We start from the raw sequence: 25,840 nt of genomic DNA, 5'->3' as shown, positions 1-25,840 counted from the left end.
GAACAGGACGAGATGAAATAGAGGGAATGAATAAAATCTAGGAATCAATCGTCGAGGATTAACTGTGTTTGAACTAAAGTGAAAGATTAATGATCAATTTGTTATACGCGTATGTATAATGATAATTTAAATCGGAATCACCCCTGAGCCTTCCTATATTAACCTAACGCGACCAATCTTGGGAAAAAAAAAAGAAATAGAGAATACATTAGTTTATTACAACTTTACCTGAACTTTGGAGGGGCCATTTTTCAATCGAAAGATTATAGTCAATTACCGCAGTATATATATACATACATTAGTGAATTCAAAGTATTTTATAAAATTTATCGTCAACGCGGAACAACAAAAACTGGACCAACTAATGAATACTAACCACGTGAATAAATCGAGGAAAAAAAAAAAATGTTCAATGACAAGTGAAATTTTATACCGTGAATGAATAAGAACGAGAAAAATTTCGCCATAAAAACTAACAAATTTTTAACTCTACAATAGACTGCACGAACTTTTTAATTATAGTAAGGCTCCAAAAAAAGTGATAAAAGGGACAAGGAAAGTTCGCAATTAAACAATTACGAATTTGAGAAACAAAAAAAAAAAATTTCAATCCTTTCAAAACCAAGTGCACCGAAGTGAAAACTGACAGGTATTGTCTACAGTAAAAACTTCACACAGCAAACAAACAAACAAACAAACAAAAAAAAAAAAAAACTGTTACAGTTATAAATGTTGCACGAAATGTTTTGAATGTAAGTTGATTTTGATGTAATAATTTTCATATTTAATCCCGGATAATTGTACATGCTTGCGTATGTGCTTTTTCCTCGTTTGTTCGCACCCTTGATCGATATCTTTACTTAACAATATCACAACAGAGTTTTTCTGGATGATCACCTATCTAATTGTGTGAATTTTTGTTGCTTTCATCGCCAACTCAGTTCGATTCTTTTCACATGAGACAACACGAAAGAAATCGATGACGTTAAATCTCAGTGTAATCAGGCCGTATAAGATTAACAGAGGGGAAAAATTGGAGTGAAAAAAAAGCTCCCATTTTTTTTTCCTCCCTCGAAAAAATTCAAAGTTGTCCTCTCGACGAATCCTTCGGATCTGTAAAGTTGAACACCTCGCACCATGATATACCGTTGTTATACTCGGATTAGTTAGACGGTGCGCTAATAATTGTTAGGGACTGAAAACTCTCCGGTCGACGTGGAAGGCGGCTGAGAGAGGAACGGGATGTTTACGTCGGTGGAAGATCCGGGAAGAAGGGTTGGTTGGATCGAGTATATAGTATTTAGTTTAATAAGGTATTAATTGGTCTGACGGGGTGACAAAATGCCGGAAGGGTGACAGAAAGCTTCCTTAGAATCTGCGCACCGTAATTACGGTCCGTGTCTCCGTGGTAAAGATTCCTTTGAAATTTAGCCATCAGAAAGAAAAATATCATTTAGGAATTATGGCGTGAAGATTAACCACTTGTTTCGAGGCCGAGATTGAAAATTGAGGAAACAGAATTCAACGAAATATCGCGCGATTGCCGTTAATCTTCCGAATCGAAGCTGCATTAATTTCTGTGTCAAATATCCGTGAGAACTATAGTGGGTAAACCTTTTATGAAATGAGATACAAACCCTCCCAATGAAGTATCTGCCTCGTAAAGTTATAATCGATAAATTCTTGACAGCATTTTCACTCTGTCACGAGCAATCCCACTTGACACTCTCGAGCTTTAAAGCACGTTGAACTTAACCCCACCCACGTTCATAAGCGTCTAGAGTCTCTAGTCTAGAAAAAAAAAAAAAACAAAAAAACAACAATAAAATATCAAAAATAGTTGCTCCTTTGCGCAATATAGTGGATGTGTGTGCGCGTCTGTGTTATACGAGGCATTTCACGCCAACTCGACCTATTTTTCCTCGTTACGAATCGTAAAGGTTTTTTAAAGGCGGAGAAATGATGAGAAAATAAATAGATGTGTGAAATAATCATGAACAATTGACGATAAGAGGCGAGCGAAAGATCATCAGTCGTCGAGTTTTTTATTTTCGTTTTAGTATCTTATTTTTTGTTTTTGTTTCGAAAATGAAAAAGAACGTTGTCAGGGATATTCTTTTGTGAGACTGGATCGCGAATATTTTATTAAGTATAACCAGGATAGGTTCAAAAGGGTGAAAGAAAAATTTGAATCCTTTCAACGAGAAGGGGCATCTGTTGAGCGCATTATGTGATACATATACATATATATATATATGTACAAATATCGGATACACGTGGGTATATAGGTACAGTTATAAAATTCAAGCATCATCCAAGATTCGTTTCTGAAAGCTGGAATGTCAAAGAAAAGTTCTTCCTCGTAGCTAGCGATCTTTTCATAATCGTACGACGTCGGTATAAGCACCTGGTGATAAACTGCCGTATCAAAAATCGCTCAGGATTGAATTTTTTCCGGGGAAAATTGTCGAGGAGTTTAAACGTAAATCTCCCTCCCCCGATCCCTCGACTTCCGAAGAACATACTCACAACTAGATCTATTTATCTACGAATGTGCACGATTACCTGTACACGCACATCATTAGATGGGAAAGATTCACGGCTCCGCGAATCTTCGGATAAACTTGCGATTTTACGCTACACAACGTCCCGCGCCTCGTTACTTACGCGTCGGTAATTTGGAAAGTTTCTTCCATCGTATAATAATAATCGTACAGTTAGGATACCTAATTGTATAATTGGATATAATTTTGCGCGTTAGACGTACACACATTTCGTTTAGTCATAATGTATACGTACGCATCGGGTAGGTAGATGTGTACGACATGCCCACGCAATCATCGGAAACGTCGAGGAGCGAGTGAGCTATCATGTTTCCAGGCCGGGTACGGGGGGGAGGGGGGCACTTTGAATCCTGCGAATATCCATTATACACGTACGTTCTACCTGTATAGGTGTTCATCTTTGAAAAGTTTTGTCTTCATCTCGGGGAACAAATCTTTCCCCCGGAGTTCAGCGAGACCGGGCGAGACGCGGAGGGAAATAGGAACCCGATGAACGCAACTTTCAAGTAGAACATAGAAGTTTAAAAGCGCGAACAATCTCGGGGAAGCAACGGGGAAACAACTCGACGGGAGAGAAAAAGATAACAATTTTTTTACGCGGGTGTAAGCGTAGTCGCGTACACACCGTGTACAACTGTGTTTCATCGTTCATTTATATACATAGTATACGTACGTACGTGTGGGTAAAACTTCGAAGATTCGAGAAAATGTGAGCTCGCTAGCTCTACCAGTTGATATTTATCGCGCGGAAAGCTGTTTTATCTACCCGAAATTCCATCATCATATTCTACTCGCCCTGCGTTTTACCCCAAGCACGTGATTATAACGATACGATGGTCTTCGATTTTTTGACGAATCGTCATTAGAATCCGAAGTTGAGATTTTTTTGTAAATTTCCACGTTTTTACGTTCCGCGAATAAGCGAGTGAAAATAAAAATCACCGTGTCAACGTAGCGTTGAATTCAGGGGTGAAATTGATGGAAATAGTTTTTCGCTCGATCTACCATTTCGCACCGTTTAATCATGACGCTCCATTCGGTATTAACATTTGAATTTCCCTCGAACACAGCTATACCCCGCGAAATAATTCAATTTCAAACTATGCACGAATACATATTCATACGCCTACTGAATTCGTAGAGCTCGGTGAATCCATACACGGAATAATAATTACAACGATTTCTATAGATTATATTCGGCTAAGCTCCGGGTAACTGGATTATATTATACACCGTGAGTGGCGGCAAGGCGAGAACCTATACCTATAATATCGTAATAATTATTTTTCTCTCCAACCGACAAGAAATTGAGAAAAATTCGAAAATTTGCCGTCACTTGCCTGGGACAAAAAAAACTTTAATTGTAAGTATAAAATTTTACCCGCCTCTAACCCACGTAACACACACACGTTCGTATTTACGTACAGATCGTGTACCGCGTGGTGTGAGGGTTGGAGATTTGAAATTGAAAATATACACACATATGCGTGTCCGCGGAATCCCGTTGAACGGAAAGTGATTCCAGTCGATTCGATTGAGCAATCTACACGTCTGCGGTATTCTCATTCCGAACTGGGGCGACTACCGTTATACTTACACATGTACAATCTACGTGAAATAATGAAAATCGATAACTAAGATATCTCAACTATATCATACGCCTGGCATCGGATTGAAAATAAAATTACACGTCTGCTCGCTCGAGGGTATTAATCCGACGGGATTTATGGGCATTACGGTTCCGATCAAAAAATTAAATTAACACACACGCGCTCAAAGTGCAGTCGAAAATAGTCGATGTGCCGAATGATGTTTTGTTTTTTTTTATTTTATTTTATTTTATTTTATTTTATTTCATTTTTTTTTGTTGAAATTCCGCATTTTATCATCGGCGCGACGAAATACCTTCGCTAGATATTTTTATCGCGTCTATCGTTGATATCGTTATTATTAATACACGTTTTCGCGTCAATTTCATGGGGATGACGAGGTCGTTTAATGTGGATAAATATATATCCGAACGGCATACAGAGTTTATACGTATACACGGCTAAATATAAACGGAGAATTTAATTGAATTGAGATACGGGGAGTTTAGCGATTTCGTTTGCGGGCCGGTCGCCGACGTCGGTATTATAATCTTATCAGTTCTCTTCCACTCCCTCAATTCCGTCTCATTGTTTGTTATCCTTCTTACTTAGCTGCCGGCTATTACGTGAAAGAGTGTAGAAATAAGAGAAGGACGATTGTTGAAGCGACAGTTTTATAACGCGCCCCATTATCCGCGAAATTATATCCGCAGATATACGAATCCGTTAAGTTGAACCGTTGAACATAACGGCGACTCTAGCTACCACGAATTCTGAAAAACCGATGAAAAAATTCCGTGTTCGAAAATTTTTTCACCAAAGTATTATCGAAATTTCATCACATTTCGACACACCCGTACACAGCGTTAACGTGATCGATAAATATAATCTCTACCGTGACTCGGAAAAGAATAAAGAAAATTTCAGCAAAATTAAAGATCGCTTCGCCGTCGGCCGGGGCCAAGTTTGCATGGAATGCCCCCGTACCAAAGTATTCCCCAAAGTAATTAATCAATGTACTCTATTTAACCCAGCGGTAAAATGTAAATCATGAAACCAGCTTGTAGGGCCACAATACCTTTATTTATACCAGTATCAGGTTGTACAGGTTTATACGTAAGCGGTACGTTATATGGAGGAAAGTCTGCCTCGGTTGAAAACCGAGCTTTGTAGACCAATATACGTACGTAGGCGAGGAGAGAAAAGGAAAGAAAGGTGTAGAAGCGGAGGGGGGGAGGGGGGTGCGGGTTGCATGCGGATGAGGGAGGGAAAGCGGAGGAGGAGAGACAGGAAGATGAAGGAGAGGAAGTAACGTCGGGAGAAGAGGGGAACGTACAAGGCGGACGACTATATCTGGCGTAGTAAAGTCGGGGTCGGATCGTCCGTCAGGCGAACGGACAGCGAAACTCGCATACTACCTGCGATTTGTCTTGGCCAGGGGCTCTCCTGAGAGTCACCCTTCGTCGGCGTATACCCGGCAGCAAAAGCAAAAGCACCAGCACCAGCAAAAGCAAAAGCGGGAGTAACGGCCAGCAGCTCGCCGCGGTCAACCGCAATAAAACCTGAATCCTGAAGGAATAGTTACACCAAGTGCCCGTACGGTCGCTCGAAGCTCAGAGAAAAAACAAGAGAGCTATGGAAAAAACGAAAAAAGCCCCGAGACATCGAGCGCTGCTTCGATCAAAAAGCTCCGCTTCCCCTAATGGGGCTCGGCCAATCTTCAGAATTACAGCTGAACGTTTTTACACCGATTTCCGAAAAGCTCGGCCGTTCGACTTCAAATTTTACAGGGGGGTTTCGGAAATCGCGCTGAAAAAAAAAAAACGCAAATCGATCCGCAGAACGCAACCACGTCAAAATTTCGCAACGCATTCGCCTCTACCGTCGACGGGCTAATTTTGTGCGCGCAGCGGAGTTCCGCCCGGTAAATTGGACTCGGATCGTTTTCCGTGCAAACGATTTTCACCAAAGCCTACGTTCGTCCGCCGTCTACTACGTCCGTGCACGTATGTATACCGGATGTATCGCGCGCACACGCGTCACGATCTTGACGCGAACAAGGCGCAGCGGTGGTTAACGAACGGCTAGAGAATCCAACAAGGTGGAGCGTTCTCGTGACAATCACGGTTTGCCCTATTGCGGTATTATGCAACCTTAATTAAATCGTAACCACTGCATCGAACCCCTTCACTCCGTTCATCTATGCGCGAGCGATATTACATGGCTTTCGGAGAAACTCATCGTGCGTGGCGCTTTCGCGCGAATATGTATCCGCGGAAGCCAACGGTATGAACTACGAACGCGTTGGCATATTGTATAGATACACAGGCATACCTATGTATCCCGTACTCGCGTACATATGTGGGAAGCCGAGGGGTACATAACGAATTGGGTATGAGTTCGGTGTAGACGGGGTAGCGGGTAGCGTTGCGAGTGATACACCACCCGATACATCGAAAACCATTGCGGATGAGGAGAAGAATAATTTAGGTCAAGAATGCCGAGCTTACGTAGACGGGAATGAATGTCGACGTCACCTAGCGACTGTCTAATAAGGCGCCATTTGATTTCCAGTGCTCGCTTAATTGGGTAGACGGAAATTGACGTTTGACAATTTTCATGGCAAATGCAAATTGCGAGCCGCTCGATGGTCGGACGAGTTGAATTACCGTGGTCAAATTCATACCTTGCTCGGAGATGTTCGAACGGTGATTCCCATCGATTATTCAGCTCCGAGATTATCCGAGTTTTTTTTTATCGTTTTATACTTGAGCCGGAACGCCGAATCGAGTAAAAACTTTGAGCTACCATCGGAAATAGATCCTTTGTCGCTCTTACGTTTGACGTGATCAACTCTCTTCAGTCGACGCGTAGATGAAACTCAGATTGCGTGACACTTGAACTCGACTATCCTGTACATCCGCATAGTTATGCAGTCGTAGGTAATAACGGTGCGCGTGGAGATGCCGGTCTGTATCGGGTATGCATTATACATATTCCTACGGGGCGGTGGTATTTCCAATTCTGACGCGTATGCGACAATTTACAAACCCCCAATTCGAATCCGACCCTGATCGGGTTTACGGACTCGAAAGGACATCAACAACGTATCCTCTGATATTCGATTGCGGTCTGCTAATTTTTACCGCAAACGGTACGCACCGTGTAACATTTAATTCTCTGTTTTTTTTTTTTTTTTTCTTTTGCTTCTCGTTTTCCGCTTTGTTCGTATTCGTACCCTTTTTTCTTTCTTTTCACCTTTGTATACTCCTCTCGTCGCATTTCACGAGCCTCCCCTTTTCTCGTTCATCGAGCCGTTCACGCTGAACTTGACCCAGATGAAAAAAGAAATTCGCAAATTGAACTTGGTCAAAAGAATTTTCACCTCAGCTAAACGAGAGAAAGGTGAGACAAGTCCGTTCCTTTGATCCAACCGCACCCTTAGCGCGTAGCTTTCTCTATACGGAGGTACTCCTTCATTGATATTAGGGGAGTCGATATTTATTATTTTTCTCTTTTATTTTCGAAGGACCAACGCCAAAAATATGCCCCACGGAAAATGGGAGGTAAAAAATTCGAGTGAAAATGGATTAGAGAGGTAACATTTAGAGGCTGCGCTGCTGAATTTTGAGTCGATTTTCATTTTGGAAACTTTCGTCCGTTTCATTAAAATCTGTGTATTTATTACGAAAGCGCGAGAGTTGGCAAATTTCGAATCTCGTGTCAGAGATTCCCTGGAGGATTTTCTATGGAAATAACGACCCGACCAGGATCGTTAAATCTCGTAGAGTTTGATAGAATCGGATCATTGACGCAGAAGTTTCCGACACCAAGAGAACCAATCTCAGCTCTTATGTTGGAGTAAATTGTAATTAGGTACTAATTAGTCTCCCGTCCAATCTAACCGTGGCTTGTATGACGAGGCAGTCGTATACACAGGTGTACGTATACTACTTGTACATATATACGCGTGTATATATATATATACGAAAGGACATGACTGATTGCACGTTGAACCCAAGAGACGTGACTTTTGATAGACGTTCAGATTGGAAAATAAGTGATACCAGGTATAGATAACATAAGAAAAATAATTGACGGAGGATCACATTATAAAGCTCCCTGGAAAATTGTACAGTCAACTCGCCCGTTGATACCTGATTTTTTGTTTTTCAATCTCTCCACATTTGGCAAATCGAATAACTTGGAAACCACCATGGTACAGGGTACGTGGGTCGTAATACATTCGTTTCGATTTTCAAATTCGATTCGGGAATCGAATCATTCAATTTTAGTTCAAATTATAAATGAATCGGACGGAGGGAGTATCTGCGTAAATCGAGTTCACTCGGTGTCCCGCATATATACCTATACGTGTTATGGTCGCCGAACGAAATTGAAGAAAAAAAAGAGAAACTCAATTCACGTAATTTAGGCCTCCACTTCAGACTGACGACTGACGCCTGACTGAAAAGTTAATTACGAGTAATGAAAAATTGCGATGAAATAAAAAGAAAAGTAGAGGAAAGAAATGCGGAAGATTAGAATGAATTATCAGGATCCGCGAGGTCATCGAAGGGCGAGGATCGGAGGAGCGCCACTTGCGCGTTTTTTCGCTGCCGCATCGCGACAAAAAACTCAAAGCAATCTAGAAAAGTCTATTTTCGAAGCACATTCGACTCGATGACAATTTCACATTCATATAGTTCATGTACATGATATAATTTATCGGAAATACACGGCGAGCTTTTTTTGCGGGTTACGCTTTTCCGGGCTTCTCATCTCCCCCACGAAATTCTCCTCATTGCTGAGGGTGGTCACCGGTCGGTCGTCCGGCGAGTTCTACGCTCGCGTACAATCAATTTCATCCCTCCTGATCTCATTTTCTCGCGTAAGGAAAGTGCGACGTTAAGAGAGAAGTTCGCCTTGGTGATCTATAGATGTGACACGTATATGACGATAATTTTATTACCCCATAGTTACGTACATTTTTATACGAGGCCATATTCCACTGCAAGCGGTCTTCAATCAAAAAACTTTATCCTCCGCGGCGACGTGGTTAGATATCATTATATTCGTCGATGCACAACCTATGCGCTTCGATTTTCTTCGACGTCATTTCCCTTCCTTTTTTTTCTCTCCCGCTTCCATTTCCCTATTCTTGTGTGGAAAAAAACTTTATCCATCACGTTTCAATTAAATTGAGTGATACAGAAAATGTGTACGTGTGAGAAAATAATTTGCCGCCATCTTTCTAATTATTTTCCAAAAAACGAATGAAGTCGGCATTTTTCTTTTTCCATTTGAACCGTATCACAAATTTTCACGTATCATTTCTTCGGGGTTGGAATTTCATTTTTTCAATTCACAAATATTCTCAAGATGTCGCCGGTATTTTACCTCGAAAAATTTGACGAAGAGAAAAAAAAAAAAAAAAGGGCGAGGGTGTGAGCGAGTCGAGTTGACAAAGCGTACCTCACCTACGATACAGGTATAGTATATTCCTGACCTCGTACACCAGCCTGTTCGCAGGAACATCTTAGAAATCACTTTTCGCGATCGCGCTCCGGCACAATAGAAATTTCGAGTTTCATCAGCCGCTGGGGGATGAAGATCGAGCGAAGAGTATAAGATTAACCCCTGCGACTGGCGTTTGATCAAGAAGTGCAGGTAGAGAAATTTACTTCTTGCATTTAAAAAACCGGTAAACATAAAAAAATAGAGAAATACAAAATGGAAAAAAGAAAAAAATGGTCGTCGACGAGGCAACTGGCAACAATCCAATTAACTCGGGTCAGTTTTAATCAACAAGATTTTACGAGCGTAGAGCCTAGATGAGAGCAAATTCTCGCACTACTTCTTCTATGTACGGTATATGTACACTATATGTATATATACATATGTATATACACAAGTATTTGAAGTGTGCGGCTCTCGCAATTTCTGCAAAGTTAGTATACGTTATGTACCTACTCTGTGGCACAAGATTTACTATATATTTAGACAGTAAAGTTCACCACCTGCAACATCTTTTGCACTTACATGTACTACCTACGGTACATATATATATGTATGAAACCTATGTGCATAAGACCCGCACATACACATAATCGTGAAACGTTCAAATTAATTGCCGGTTTCCTTACCTAAACGGATCAATGATTTTTTCTTTTTTTTTTTTTCAATTCCAATTTTTTCGATCAAACATTTCTGTTCGTTATACCTATACGTACACCTCTATATATATGTATACGGGAGTCACTACCGTCAAGTTCCTATTCCAAATAGCAAGTTGATTGACTTTTACCGTCGACGGCAAACGCCAATATAAAACCTTCTATAAATCACTCTGCAGTAACAGCCCTGTAGAATATTAAGAAGCCACCGATATCAAGAATTCGCGCGTTTTTTCTTCATTTTTTTTGTGTTACCTTCTCGCGTATAGGTACATGTAAATGTATAGGGCTATTACTGGAGTGTATCAGAGAATGAACTTTTCATCCTCTTTTTTTTTTTAATTTTTTTTTTTTTTAACACGTGACCCTTTTTTTTACCGACCAAATTTCGAAGACTTTCAACCCTCGTAATCGTCGAAAAAATATCTTGTATAGAATTTCTATGTATACACAATATGCATTTACTAAATATTCGAGGCATAAGCCAGCTTTTCTTCACAGTGCAGAGAATCCCGCGCTTGTTAACCTGATTAATTTTCACTTGCACATGGACAAATATACGTATATATTATTCAAAATTTTTTCGTTACTATTATTTAACCTGAACACGGACTACGTGTGTATGTTTATATATAACCTTTGCGCTTATGTTATGCATTGTTTGCATCGCTGTGTACCTATTTGTTTGAGAACGTAAGTACACTGCACTTTGCATGAGAATTTGCATGCCTTCCACTTGTTTGTTTTTGATTTTTCATTCGCGTGTTCTCCTTCAGATTTTATCTCACACATGAATGAACGGGGTAGAACGAGAAAGAGAAAATCGATGAAGGAGTAACAAATGCAACGCACGATCGTATGCACGTGTATCTGAGTGTTTTGCTAAATTTCACGCGATGAAAAAATCATCGATTTAAAGCGCAAGATATCGGCAGCTCGCACGAGGAATTATAGTATACGACGATAATAAACTCGAGTGAATTTTGAACGAGAAGAATAAAGAGAAGAAGAAGCAAAGTATTTCTACTCTCGATATACCCGCGTTATTGTAAATTGCATATAATTTGAAGTGGTGAAAAAAAAAATTCCGCTCTGATAAACAGAGATGTCGGTGTTCTTCTTCCGTCTTCATAATCTTCGCCGTCAGGCAGAAGAAGCGAGAAAAAAACGTCAACGACGAGGGGGTGGCGGTAATAATCAAAGTGGTGGTCAACGGGTTGGTAGTTGCGGAGATCAACCCCAACCTACCGCCGGTTCGATGCAGAGCTGTAATAAAGTTCATCGTGGACCCAGTAATCTTTTTGAAAGGACACCTCTTCAGCCGAGCGATTCCCTCGACGAAATTGCCTTCCAAATACCAAGGTAGGTATAACGCACAGGTACGATACTCGCGTCGGTTCGCAACGGAGGGTGAGAAAATTTGAACTATGGACAAAAAGCTTCTCTTGGTTTTCGAGGTCAGAATTTTCGAAAATCCATCCTTGACCATCGGCGTTCATTGCGAAGATTTCTCGAAAACGAATCGATGGATCCTGGTGGAAATCCTGTCGATAACTGCGTCGAGATAAAATTTTAAATTCAATCGACGCTGAAATATAATTTTGCCATTAAAGGTGGAATTGATTAATTTCCTCTCGCTGAGCAGCGTTGAAATAAAATTTCTTGCGACAAACTTTGGGATTGACGAATCAAGCGCCGAAGCGCTCTCGCTCTTTCGCGATTTTTTGGAACGCGACAACTAGAAAGTAAACGAACGAGTGATAGAACAAATCAACGCAAATTCAACGAATCTAACGAAGAGGCATTCGTTCGCGGACCGGGGCAAATGCTGATATTAACTTCGAGTGGTTTCAAATATTAGGTACATATTCATTTTCGAATGCGTGGCGCCTCGTTGCGGTGAGCCGCACGGAGAAGTTTATCTCTCGAGTGGTACGGTGGTGCCATCGTAGGGTAGAAACGGGTTCTCCGCCAACTACTAGGTCGCTTCCACCCCTATTCCATTTACCCCCGTAATTTCCTGCCGTACGGCGAGATAGCTGAAACAGCGATGAAAACAAAGCCGACCAGAGAAAGGGAAAAAAAAAATTAACGAAATTTGGAGGATACCTAGTTACCTTCCCGCTCGGTATACAGAAGACAAATATACTTGTATAACGAGTTACTTGTAACGCGGAGGGAGTGAAATTTGAACGTTGTTAGATTTTTTGATAACCGCGTTACACTTCGGAAGAAGGGAATCGCAGTTGAGACGTTTAAAATTTTGTAAAAATTATCCAAGTAAAGAAACAAAGACCAAAGGGAACGAGACAATTGAATCGGGGGGGAAAAAAATAATTTTGTTTTGGAGTCGGAAACAACTGGAACCCAGTTTGCGAAATGTATATCGTTTTTAATACAATATACAAACAAATTAACGAACAAAAAGTTGAATTAACAAACGAAATTAAGAGATTCGAAGAGAAAATAAATGTCGTCTTCAAAATCTCAGGCTGGACGTAGCTAATCCATCGGAGAACGCATCTCATTTAAAACTTGAAAAAGCATGCGCTAGGATTTTTTCCATGAAATTTGCATTCTTTGACGTTTGAAAGCCCAATCAAACTTATCAAGTTTTCTCCAAACTGTTCGATTCGTTTCACAGCTTTTTTATATCCTCCATGTAGGCATGTGATCGATGTGTGTCCGTAACATTTGACTGACTGGGGTTTATAATTCCTAAACTTCGTATAAATATATCCGTACATACCTGATTAGACGCATATATGGGGCGTTGCACGTCAACTCGATCAACCGGTCAACGCGTCTAAAATATTCCCTATTAGGCTATTCCTGTACAATCATCATTGAGTTCTTAAAATCTGAAATTTCCTTCCAAAGCTTCCGTTTCATAATTTCGTTGGGAGGGTATTAGAGTTTGTTCAGGGTGTTTCGGAGATGCGACATCGTCGTCCGAATAATGAAAATCGGAGAAAAGAAGAAAAATAGCAGGGCTGGTACCGTTTAGAGTTGACTCGGAACGTCCCTTGTGTACATATCACGTATGCGAGTACGATAAACGTGTAAAGATATCTATAGTTGAACGTGAGACAGTCCCGGTTTCAACTATATGCATCGTACCGTAGACTCCGTAACTGACGTTACCGTTCGTGATACTAATAGCGTTAATCAACTCACAGAAGTTTCGGTACGGTTATAGGTACATTGTATATACATGTATATTCTACAGGTACATTTATAACCATGAAAATTTCAGCGAAACTTGGTCGTAATCACGATATTCTACGGTTGTTTACTGCACTACGTTTACAGTTAATAATAACGATACGTCTTACACGAAATAATCATCCCGAAAATTCATCCGTGTTCCGGATTGCTCGTGACGTATATTCGCGTAGAAGAACGGAGAAAATGAAAATGCGAAAGTATCATAGTATTCGGGTCTCCTGTGAAACTATGTATAATGTACAACGGCGGATCGAATTGTGTTATCGTATCGAAACGAGGAGAGACGAGTCAATTATTTGATAAGAAAACGCGTTGAAAAGATAACAATAATAATATGACATTTCCATGTTATTTTTCCTCGCCCCCTTTAAATTTATATCTTTAACGAATCTGAAGCACGTTCGCCATTACATTTCCGTCGGGCATTTTCCAATTTATTTGCGTATACAGCTGATGGATGTATTTACCAAACGCCTGTGTGTGCAAGATTTCCGAACTTCTGTGTATTGGAAAATCGAAAAATCGCATCATCTTTCTTTCAGTTTCGGCACATCGACGCCCGATCGCTACGTGATTCGAATGAAGTCAAGAAATTGTAAAGCATATTTTCAGCAAACGCATTATCAGCTATGTTGAAATGGTTGTAGGTATATTTCACGCCGAATCACCTACCATTTCACTATCAAACAAAAAACACGTTGAAAAAAATTCATACAGAGAATTACGAACGCATCTCCTCGCTGCCTCCGCATGCTATCTCGATTCGTATGAGCGACACATGAAAACGTGAGTCATCAATTGTAATTCTACGTCTAGAATAGATGTGTGCGTACGTCACGACGAAAGTCGATCACAATTACCATTAATTGTGACTGATGGAATTCCGTATCTTTTTTTTTTTTTTTTCATATGATCCTATATATTTCTTTTTCTCCTTTTCTTTCAACCTCTCACACGGAGAATCTTAAATATTTCAACAAGTTTTCGTTATCGCGTCAAAAATTTTCACCCTCGTAGAAACAGCTGGGTGCGTAGAACTTTTCATTTTTCCAATATTTTTTGTTTCGGTTTATTCGTTCTCTATTTTTCGAAAAAAAAAAAACAAATAAATCACAAGTTGTGCACGTCTAATCGAAGGGTTGTTTTTTCCGTTTGCATAATTTTTTTGGTTCTGACGCGGTGCGTAGTTCGAGCGCATGTAGACATACCTGTGCGTAAATTGGTGGGGATCCAACGAACGTTGTGTTACACGTGCACGTGGATATACAGGACATGTAATATGACGGCCCCGCAATCAATGCAGCTGTGAAAATAGTTCGTTTGAAAGAACGGCGAAAAAACAAAAAACTGGAAAAAAATAAATGCCGGGGCGACTACAGACGATTATAAGGTCCGCGTTGATAAAACGCTGGTTGTCGGAGCAGATCGTATTGCTCTAGGATACCTACCTGCCGCGCCTTCACCGTTTACAGCGCACTTTTGCGACATTGGATTCCAGTTTAATTTAAAATGCATACACGTGCACGGGTTATTGGTACACACGACCAAATAAAACAATAATTCGAATTTCAAAGGTCGATTTCAAAAGGATTCACATTTCGATAATTGCCACGTGTTCGTAAACGAATAGTGGCTTGTTTTCAACGGTTATATTCATCGTGCTCTTATATATTTTGAGAAATTTGATCGAGGAAAAAAAAAGATCACACTCGTCAATCGATCAAATGATTAATTCAAGTATTTACTGATTTTACCAGATTTACAGGAGAATTTCTTTTCTTCATCTAATCCAAATAGTAAAAATTCAAAAACCGGACAGGTGAAACAAAAAATTGTAAATCTGGTGATGATACATAAAATATTATACGTCAAATAAATGTGACGCGTTGGGATCTGCAATTGAACGCGCGTTGAACCTTTTTCATGTGGTTACGTGTACGTAGATATGTATACGTGCGAAGGCAGGTGTATATGCGGGTAGTATAGGTGAATGGGTACATATGTTCAACCTTTCCATTCCATGGCTCACATATGACCTAACCGATTTGATAAAAATCCGCGATTCTACTATATTTATATATTACCTACATACATACATTTGTTCTAGTTCAAAAAAAAAAAAAAAAAACCGAGGAAAATATAATAACGGTTTTAGAATATGTCAATAACAGAATATCCAACGATGTTGAAAAATCTACCGGGTATGATATTGCTGCGGGTATTCGTGGTCCCGTTTTTCAACCAACTTTCGTTCAACGATCCGACTCATTACGAATCTGCAATTATTATTAGAACAAAAACGAAAAGGTAAGAAAGAGAGATCGCAAATTACGTTTATCGGAGACGTTAGTTTTGATAAATGCTTGAATTCATAATAAATTGAATAAACTTTTATTGAATATTTTCAAATTCTACTCGTACGGTTTCTTCTGATTTTTAATACGTGCGTTGTACAAAAAAATTTGAATCGCCAGAAAAATTCGAATCGCACGCGCCCGACTCCATTGAATTCCGATCGTTCGGTGTTGAGGTACGATAGAAAACGTAACTGCAGCTTGAATTTCAGGGTAATTTTGTACATCGGGGGACCGCGCACGGGCACTCCCGTGTTAATTTCTATTTTTGCCATCAGGAAGCGTATGGTTCTCTGAATTTTCTCGCAGTCAAAATCATCTCGGTAGAATCGTAAAATATTTTTGACAATGACGCATGTTCAGGCGTCCAATCGTCGTCGCGACAAACGTCTCAACCAACCCTTCGAAACTACGCAATGAATTACTGCGATGCAATAATTTCTTTCGAATAAAAAATAAACAAAGTAATCCGGGCGTGAGGGTTCGGTTTTCTAAATTTTTGAATCTATTTTTTTAATATCACATCATATTGCCGAAAATTGTGCAGAATTTCGCGCCTTGCGATGTTGAAAATGTGGGTCAGTGAATTCCCGACGAGTTTGATCGAGGTGCAATGTATATCTATGTATTATATAGACCCATAGAAGTATATACGGTATACCTCAGAATATAGATATATGCGGTATAGGGCTATCAGACTCGTGTAGTGATTAAATTTTATCGATCGTCGTGTAAGTTTATTGTCCAGTCGGATGTATCGGTGAACTATATTATACATATGTATACACACGTGTTTATTATATACACGCACACGTACGATCGTATGTATAAATATCTGTCCGCCTATCCACCCCTAATCTATATCGATATTATAATAGTGATGTATATATACCCGTCTGAGGCGTACCATGCCAACTAGAACAATAATTTTCCCTCACTTTTTACGATACGATTGATAATTTTCGCCAGCTCATACCGTAACTCGGAAAAGTCTTGCGATTTCTTTTTTTTCCACGCTTTCTTTTTTTCGCCTCTCAAAGCGTTCTGCTTGATTATTTTGATCTTCGACAGACTGCAGGTGCGTTTTTTATTTTCGTGGGGGGAAAAAAAAAATTCATAAAGCTCTCAGTCGAAGAACTGTCATGCGACAAAATATTAAGGAGTGAAAACGGTTTGCGACTCATATTTTGCTTCTTTTTTTTAACTGCTCTTAGCTTTTTCATTTTTTCCCCTTTTGGCTTCGAGCAATTACATAATAATACGTCGCGTACACGCCATGTAACAAGTCATCTTTATATTATTTTACCTTTTCAGGGACGATCGATATTTTCACTGCAGAATTATTGGCGAGCGAGCCGAGCGATTGAATTATTGTGCTGGATTCAGGTAGAAAAAAAAAAAATAAAAGAAATCGATGTAATATAACATAACGATGGGAACGTACCGCGTATACTATAATGGGAATATAACGTACGACGTCCACTTGTTCAACTTAATGCGCTGCGTTTTTTCATTCTACCCCCCCCCCCCCTCCCCCCCCTTTTTCCCAGTTATATTTAATATATGTGTATCACGTTCGTGTGTCCTGCCGGAGGATAATCAGCGGACGTCGCAAAATGCCGTACGATGGAAAAAAGGAAAATTTACTTTCTCTGCCATTTACGTTTCTCTCGATTTTTTTTTTATTCCATGTACGCGATATTTTTTATTTCGGCGGAAATAATCAAACTGTATTCCGTACATAAGATATGTATACTGAAAAAAGATAAATACGCAATCTACAGATACTCGATTTCGATTTGGGAATATTTTATTTGGTACTCTTTCGTTTGGGAATCATAAAGAAACGAATTTCAATTCATAATTACATTCCATCGGGTATACAGAACGTGTTAAAAATTTACTCACAATCAGCTGAAATAAAATAAATTCTACCCCACGTAGAGAGCAGAGTTGTAGAAATAGAAGTGTTTTTTTTTCACGTTTTCTTGATTACTTTCTCCTATTTCTTTTTATTTCTTTTTATTTTTTATTTTTTATATTCATTTCTCTCAGAAGTCGAGATATACGTATGTATGAAGTATTTCAGAAATTCTGTACACTAATATACATATAGGTAGACGAAACGCGCTCGGCGGATCTCTTAGCACTGGCCGGGTTCAAAGGCAACGACGTCCATATAAATTAAGAGATTCTATTTAACTCACAATAAAAATGAGAGCTTCCAGAGGTTTCCACGCCCCGTGCGCGCACGGGCAATTTAGAATTTCAAAAACTGTCCTCTATGCGCAATTTCTCGTTTTTTGTCAATTTAGTCATTCGTCTTCTTTCATTTTTCTTTCACGTACACATATCATTGCAGTATATGAGTAAGGTACGTTTGTAAAATTCTCCTGAATTTCTATCGCCTATTTTGACGATTTTGAAAATACGGAAATGAAAAAATATTAAGTAAAGCCATTCGTTAGAAGACACAAAATATGTCGACTTCCCCCGTACCGCGCGGTGATCAGATTCTTTGGCGAGCTTTTTATAATGATGCCCTAATGACGCGCAGCTTATTGTGCAATTGCGCAATTCCAACGCATTCCCGAACCCCGTAAAATCCCGAAAAAAGTGAGGCGAAAAATGGAAGAAAAAGAGAAAATAAAAACAGACTAGAAAAACGATGGAAAAAATAAAAACAACATCCCCCGCGTGTTGGTGGATAAAAGTGCTCGCATGCTTCGTATACCTATCCACCCCCGCATCATAAAATATTCCCCCATAAAAAATTCAATGGGTCATTCAATTAAATGGTATGATAGTTCGGGTGGATGTTATATCGTTAAATGCAGACGATGACGATGATTATAATTATCATCGTCGTTATTCTAATTTTGATGGGATGCACGTCGTACATATGTACAGCATTTACGTGTAAGCATGAATAATCGTTGGACACAGGATGTGCTCGCGTGCAGCAGCGTCAAGGAGGATTATACATATGTACTATGTACGATACGTATTACATATACTGCACATAATATAAAAGTCTCTGTATTTATTCGTTTTAATGAAGAATATTGTTTATTCATGTAATAATCAAGGAGCAGAGCCCTTGTTTTTGGAGTGTGCGCAGCTCGAACGTTCCCCGTAAGTTGGTTCGGTACGCGTCGAAAGTTTAAGTATCATCCGCTAGTCGGCGCTGAGACTCGCGCGAAGCACCTCGTGCTTCGAATCCTGAATCTAGACGAACGAACAAACGAACCGAACGTTCCTCATATGCAATTCCTTCTCTCCGTCTATTTTCTCCCTCCTCATCCGATTCGGGCGGGAACGAACGATGAGATGTAGAAAATCGGATGAAATGAAAGAACGACGCAGTGTACGAAAAAAATGATAAACGATAAACCGTAAAACGAAACAAAATCGAGGATATTTTAAAACGCGTTCCAAACAATACTTCGAAGCGAAGCGCGAGTTTGAATTTGAAAAAAGAACACCGATAGTCTGCGGGAGAAATAACCGGAAGCCTGAGTCGAAAATTCTCGTGCAGCGCAATTTGAAGTGTGTGTATACCAGAAGAGAAAATTTACAATAAAAATAAGCAAACGGTCATCGAGGAGGGGATAATTCAAAATGAAAATGCCATTTTTAAAGAGGAAGTGCCGTTGTCTCGTGAAAGAGTGTCCGGCGGTAGCGAAACGATGAAAAAGGGAGAAAAAAGACCGAAGTAACTTCGATATCATTCAGATGAAACCGTAAGAAGAAAAGGATGATGATCGCGCGGTTTTTTAGCTAATAAATAAAAAATTAACGACATGTAGAAACGAAGATATAAAATGACAACAAATCGACGTTACGCGCCGAGGTTATCGCAAATAATTCGTGAAGTGGAAGACGTAAAAATAACTGCGAACATTTTGACGAAAACCTCGTGAATGTTGGACGAATAAATTCTCCTTCAATTTATTCTCTCTTCTCACAATCATCGACACGTATCGATTGAATTTTCACTTTTTCTTGCTTGCGATCAAACGACTCGAGTGAATTGCAATACCTACATGTACTTCGTGAAAAGCATGTACATAATTATATAACACAAAAATCAAATGACTTATTCGATATTCTCGAAAACGAACATTTTTTTTTTTTTCATATCGTTACGTACTCCAGGTATTTTGGATGATAGAATTTGTTAACAAATATTACAGAATGTGAAGAGTTTTGTTAACATAAAAAATCAATCACAAAATAGACACTGTCGATATTTTTCTTACGGAATGAATAAACTTTATATTGAAACAGAGATCCAGAGAAAATGAAGTGACAGAAAAAAAATTATAAAAAAAAAAAAATCGAAAAATTTATATCATTGTATAAAATCTGCAGTGTTGCAGAACGAGAGTAAGAAGCAATATATTTTTCGAGGATTGGAATGACGTAATATAAAAATAATAATTAACAATAAAAATGAAAATAACCGCAACAACAATATAACAATATTGATAGCCACATCCTATAATTATGTAATACAAAAATATATTTATAAATAAATAAATAGTAGAGAAGAATAAAGGAAGAAGAAGAAGGAACCAGGAATATGTAATAAATAATAGAGATATTGTTAATTGCGATATCAGCCTATAATACTTTCAAGTGCTGGTTGGCGGGTCCAAAACAACGTAGCTAATTATTTTTAAACTAGCACATACTGCAAAAGTATATAATGTACTATATTGAAAAATAGAAATAAAATTACGATACGTATACAATAAAATACATACATAAATTATAAACGATATATATATATCTGAAACTGGAACAAGAGAATCTATATGTACAACGATTGAAAATGATAATTAACAAACAAAAAAACTGATCATTTTCTCAAACGCTATGTATTAAATATATATATATATATAATTCAAATACCTACATAAAAGTGGTCCAAGTGAATAGTGTCGTGGTCCAATATAGAGTGGCTTAGAATTTTAAATGTTAAATAAATTATAAATAAAATACCGACGTGAGAGTAAGAAATAAAGAAACCTTAGATTTCGATATTTAAAACCCATCGTACCCAATGGATACGTATTTTATACGAAAATTCTTATAATTATTCGAAAAATCAAGACCAAATCAAGTAAAATAAATAACAACAGAGCAACGTACCATATTCTATCGTACGATACATTACATTGATCAGCATCCTTAACGTTGTAATAACAAATTTCGAATGAAAAATAAAATACAAAAATAATAAATTCACAATATTTTCATGTGAAAAGCAACACCGAGCTTCGTTTTCGTTTTCTCATACGTTTTTTTTCTTATTTTCTTATCCCATTTATCATCATCATTATCATCCTTATCATTACTGTTATTATTGTTATTATTATTGTTAATATTATTACCATTATTATCATATTTTTTCTCTATCCATCGTTTGAGTCAACGGTGCCAAAAAGACGCTAATGAATAAAATAAATATTTTACGGCTGCAGCTGTTTGTAACCCGTAAGCATGGCTTCGTCGAGCAGATATAGTAGTTACAATTGTCTTACCAGCTGGGATAGCTACGATAGAATACCAAGGTAATTAATAATAAATTTTAAATATTAACCACACGATAATTATCAGTCCAAACTTCGTCTTTTTTTTTCACTCCGTCTTTATTTATTGCCAAAATCTTTCTGCTACGTATTCAATGTGATGACGATAATGATAATGATAATGATAATGATAATAGTAACAACAATGACGATAAAAATAATTTCATTTCATATACATCGATGTCGTACGTGCACATCCGCAGAATACTTTGCAGGGGAAAAATGAAAGAATTTTCTATTTAACATTGCGCAAAATGTAAAAAAAAAAAAAGAGAAAACGAATATTCGAGGGTGACAAATCTGGTAAGGGTGTCGTGGAATGTGTGTAGGTATAGCGAATGCAATATCGACGGACGTATACAACCCTTCAACGTATTAATCGAGCGGATTTTTTCAAGTTATTATTTTTTGATTTTGATTTGATTTTGTTCCAATTTTTTTTCCATTCAACGATCCCCGTTGCTGCGTCGAGGATCGAGCGTACGTGACGATATGATGTGTGACACGGGTAATCTGTAGTACGGTAGAATCCAATTATACTCAGAATTTTGAAATAGCTCTGGATTTGATCGGATGATGATGCGATGACGACGACGACGACGATCGCGATGACGGTGTACTTGGCATTGCGGCAATCGTTCGCGTGTATATGCCATGTACGCGAGATTGCACGATCTCCTCAATACGTATAAACGTATACATAGACGTATAAAGTAGTGACACGCGCACCGACTGCATGTCACGAATTAAAATTTATACACACGCACACTGCACCCTACGTAATAAATGAAATAGGGCGCTCGTAGAATAACTGAAAGAAGAAACAACAATTGAAAATATACATATTCCTTCGAAACAACCACTTTAGCGAATTAGCTCATCTTAGCGTGATTAATTCGCAGACGCGGCATATCTAGATCGGGAAAAAAACGAGCGGGTAAAAAATTCGAGTGACCGTATAATTGCGGTCGGTCATTATAAACTTTGCGGTTCGGGTCTGTTTCGGGCATAGAAGTTTTCTTCTTCACTGACCTCGGGGTGTCACCCGATACTCGATATTGGACAGATTTTCAATCGACGTTTCGTTTTTCGAATAATCGAAAAACTGATTTCATCGAATTCATCCGAAAACCTGATCGGCTCCGACAAGCGACGTACCTACCGCGTCGATCGAAATTGGAAACATAAAAATGAATAAAATTATGCGGCCGAGGGTCGGAGCGATCGAAGTGACATGAATTTTTCCACCTATGCAAATTATTACCGCACATGCACCGACTGCGGATTCCCGCGGATTGTCCAGAAATAATCTTAACGATCGCGACAAGCTAAATCGGGAACAAACCTATACGAAAACCCTGTAGGTACGTACATACATGTACATTCACGTAGCTACGACGTACCAAGGTATACACTGTATTTAGGTATGCGAAAATAACGCGACCACCCTCAGCGACAATATTATTATATAGGTTGAACTGATAATTGTACAATCGGTGAAATCATCCGATCGAAAATAAACTGGGCAGTGATCAAAGTCGGGGTTAATTAATCGAGGACTAGGGGGTGAAAATGTCGATTTTCCAGTTTTTTTTTCTTTTTTTTTTCATCAATCTGCTCGAATTTTTTCGTAGAAATTCTACAATCTCGCCATTTTTTTTTGGCAAACAAAATTATAAAAAGTATCGCGCGAAAAAAAATTGGTACACGGTGAAAAAATTTCATCATGCATATGAATCTCATACTCGCTTCGAACAGCGAGAAAATTGAAAATAAAAACTAACCCCAATGAAATTGTATTTCTGTGATAATGAAAACGATAACAAATAACTGTTGTATGAAAAAATTGGTGAAAAAATATTTCTCGCAAAATGATCATTCATGACCTCCGTGCAGTTTTGAATCGTCTGCTACATCGTACTGTTCGTTTTGCCCTTGTTTTTTGATTTTCAGTTCTGAAGTTTCAAAGTTTTTGTTTCGTTACACATCATGAACTTGAATTTTCGAGATGGATGAGCCGAATTCGGATAGGTATGTATGCAATACGAGTGCAGAGATTCTAGATTTCTGCACTTGGTTTTAGTTTCATTTATTTAAGTTTTTTCATACCGTCTCCTCAACATCTCCTAATTAAATCATTCGAATCCAATACATTTTTCCCATATCGTTATTTATTCCCACGTTCCTCGACTTCTTTTTTCATCATTATTAATTTTCATATTTCAAAAAATGTTTTTTTAATGCTTTCAGTATTTTATTTTTTACTTTTATCTCGCTTATACTGCAGCAAAAGTTTCCGCGCGCACCCAACGCGACCGGGGAGGAGTCAAGTGGTGGGTAAATATTTGATCTTCTGCCCCAGAAGCAAAAGCAACCAGCTTTTCCCGTGATTCCAACTATATAAAGCTACGTACATATATATACATCTGTATACCTATATATACACTCGCATGAAATATAGGGTACGGGTATATAGAAAATTTATGTACACATACCTATGTATATTACATTTATATACACTTTGAAGACACGCTTTATCTAGCGAGGGATGCAATTAGACCGCGAACGCGGACAAAATTTTACAAATGATTTTTTCGCGGCACAATTCTGCGTCTCGATGAAGCGAAAAATTATTACAAATCATTGATAATGACGATAAAAAAGTGAGCGATATTGTTTTCCGTGGCAAACCAAGTATACATATGTATGTGCATATATATTATTTATGTAACGCGAGATCAAGATTTCAAAGTTTCAAAGTCTCCGGCATGGTAGCGAAAAAGCAAAAAAAAAACTTTCCAAGTTGATTCGAGAGTGAAATAAAATGACAAAACGAGGAAAGAGATTATAAAAAAGTTTGGGGATAGAAAAACTGTCAGTTGTTTGATATACGTCAATCATATTTTCAACATTATTCGGTGTAGCGAGAGGCTTATTAAATTCTAACTTTGAAAAACTTTATATTCCAGTACTTTTAATTTTTGACATATATTTTTTGTTTCTCTTTTCTCCCGCTTCTTCGTTTTTCATTTTATTTTGTACTCAGTTTTTCGTCAGTTTGTTTCCATCGCTCAACCCGCATAACGCGATAATCATATCAAGTCAAATATTTGATTAATCACATTTTACCTACGAACAGTTCGGAGAAAAAAGATAGAATAATAGAAGGAAGAAGTAAGAAAACTGGTTCTGCAGATTTACATCTTCCGATACGCGGTGAAGTCAGCAGCGAATTATGTCAGATGAGTTGACCTATAATTCGAGCGCTACCTACGTCAAATTTGTCATCATCGCTTTCATCTATTGTGCAAAGCGAGCAACTCACTGACAAGCTTGTTTCGTCAATTCGAGATTCTTGTTCGCTCTTTCCCTGCAAACTGAACATTTCAACTATACGTAAATACGAAACGATAATCTGTAAAGCGAACAATATTATAAGTCCCAATTTGGCTAAAAAAAAAAAATTTCTTTGAACATGAAAGCTCTCGCTTTTCCTTTAATCTGGTAAAGACGTAGTTGCTACACAGATGTGTCGTGTGTATCCAGTGTATCCAAGTACGCCCGGTTAGCTTGATTGTGAATCGCTTCGCGGTCAAGCTCGCTTGGATAACTTTTCGTAGGCGGCAGAGCTACACGAAAAAATTGTCCAAACGCGCGCTTGGCCGCGAAGCGATTCACAATCAAGCTAACCGGGTGTACCGAGGTACGTGGTAGGGATGTGAAGAAAAAGGAAAAACCATTAATTTTTTTCCTCATTTATCCCAATCTTTATCTATTAAGCACGTAACCGTTTGGGGCTTGTAGCCAAGCTCTGTGACGATTACAAGTACTTTGGACGGAACTCACAATCAACTGAGAGACGGCGTAACGCTATCCCTGCGAAAAATGTCCTGAGGATTATTAATGATTCCGAGGGACCCAAATTTTGAAGCACGAGTGACGAAACCAAATGATAAATAATGTGCGAAAGAACGTCACGCTTTTTCTTCGTAACTTTATTATTACAGAATTGTTATACCCAAGAGGATATTGTTTCCTTTCTTGACTCTCCTAATTGTTGCAGCGAATCTGTATCGGATATCGCATTTCAGGTTAATAGGGATGGGGAAAAAAAAAAAAAAAAAAAATTAAACAATTATAGAACGAAGAGAAAGATGAAGGTATAATTAATGGACTCGATGTAATACGTATTTGGTTCGCCCCTCTGGGGAAATGAGAATAAAAAAACGAAAAATGAATGGAAAATGAAGAAAAATATCCGCGATTAGACGATGAATTGTGACGATACGGCGAGCCGCTTTGCTCCTGCATCGCGCTTCGAACTAACGCGGA

The 25,840-nt window shown here is 38.6% G+C and overlaps 1 protein-coding gene across 23 annotated transcripts in view; it reads left to right on the top strand.

Annotated features, from left to right (window-relative positions):
- LOC105685764 (potassium channel subfamily T member 2) overlaps positions 1–25,840 on the top strand; it is a 103,449-nt gene that overhangs the window by 37,804 nt on the left and 39,805 nt on the right. For 2 of the 23 annotated variants that reach the window (XM_048650873.1, XM_048650872.1), the window contains exon 1: positions 11,433–11,691. The exons of 17 other annotated variants lie outside the window; for them this stretch is intronic. In XM_048650873.1, coding sequence (XP_048506830.1) covers positions 11,435–11,691 — 257 coding nt within the window. In that variant the 5' untranslated portion in view covers positions 11,433–11,434. Of the gene's footprint in view, positions 1–11,103; positions 11,692–19,092; positions 21,491–23,501; positions 23,540–25,840 lie in introns of those variants that run through there. 4 more of the 23 variants (XM_048650875.1, XM_048650869.1, XM_048650862.1 and 1 more) reach the window with 3 other exon arrangements.

This window comes from Athalia rosae, chromosome 2 (genome assembly GCF_917208135.1).
Source record: "Athalia rosae chromosome 2, iyAthRosa1.1, whole genome shotgun sequence".
Lineage (NCBI taxonomy): Eukaryota > Metazoa > Arthropoda > Insecta > Hymenoptera > Athaliidae > Athalia > Athalia rosae.
The sequence above is the reverse complement of the archived record's forward strand: the minus strand, read 5'-3'. Positions and strand labels throughout refer to the sequence as shown.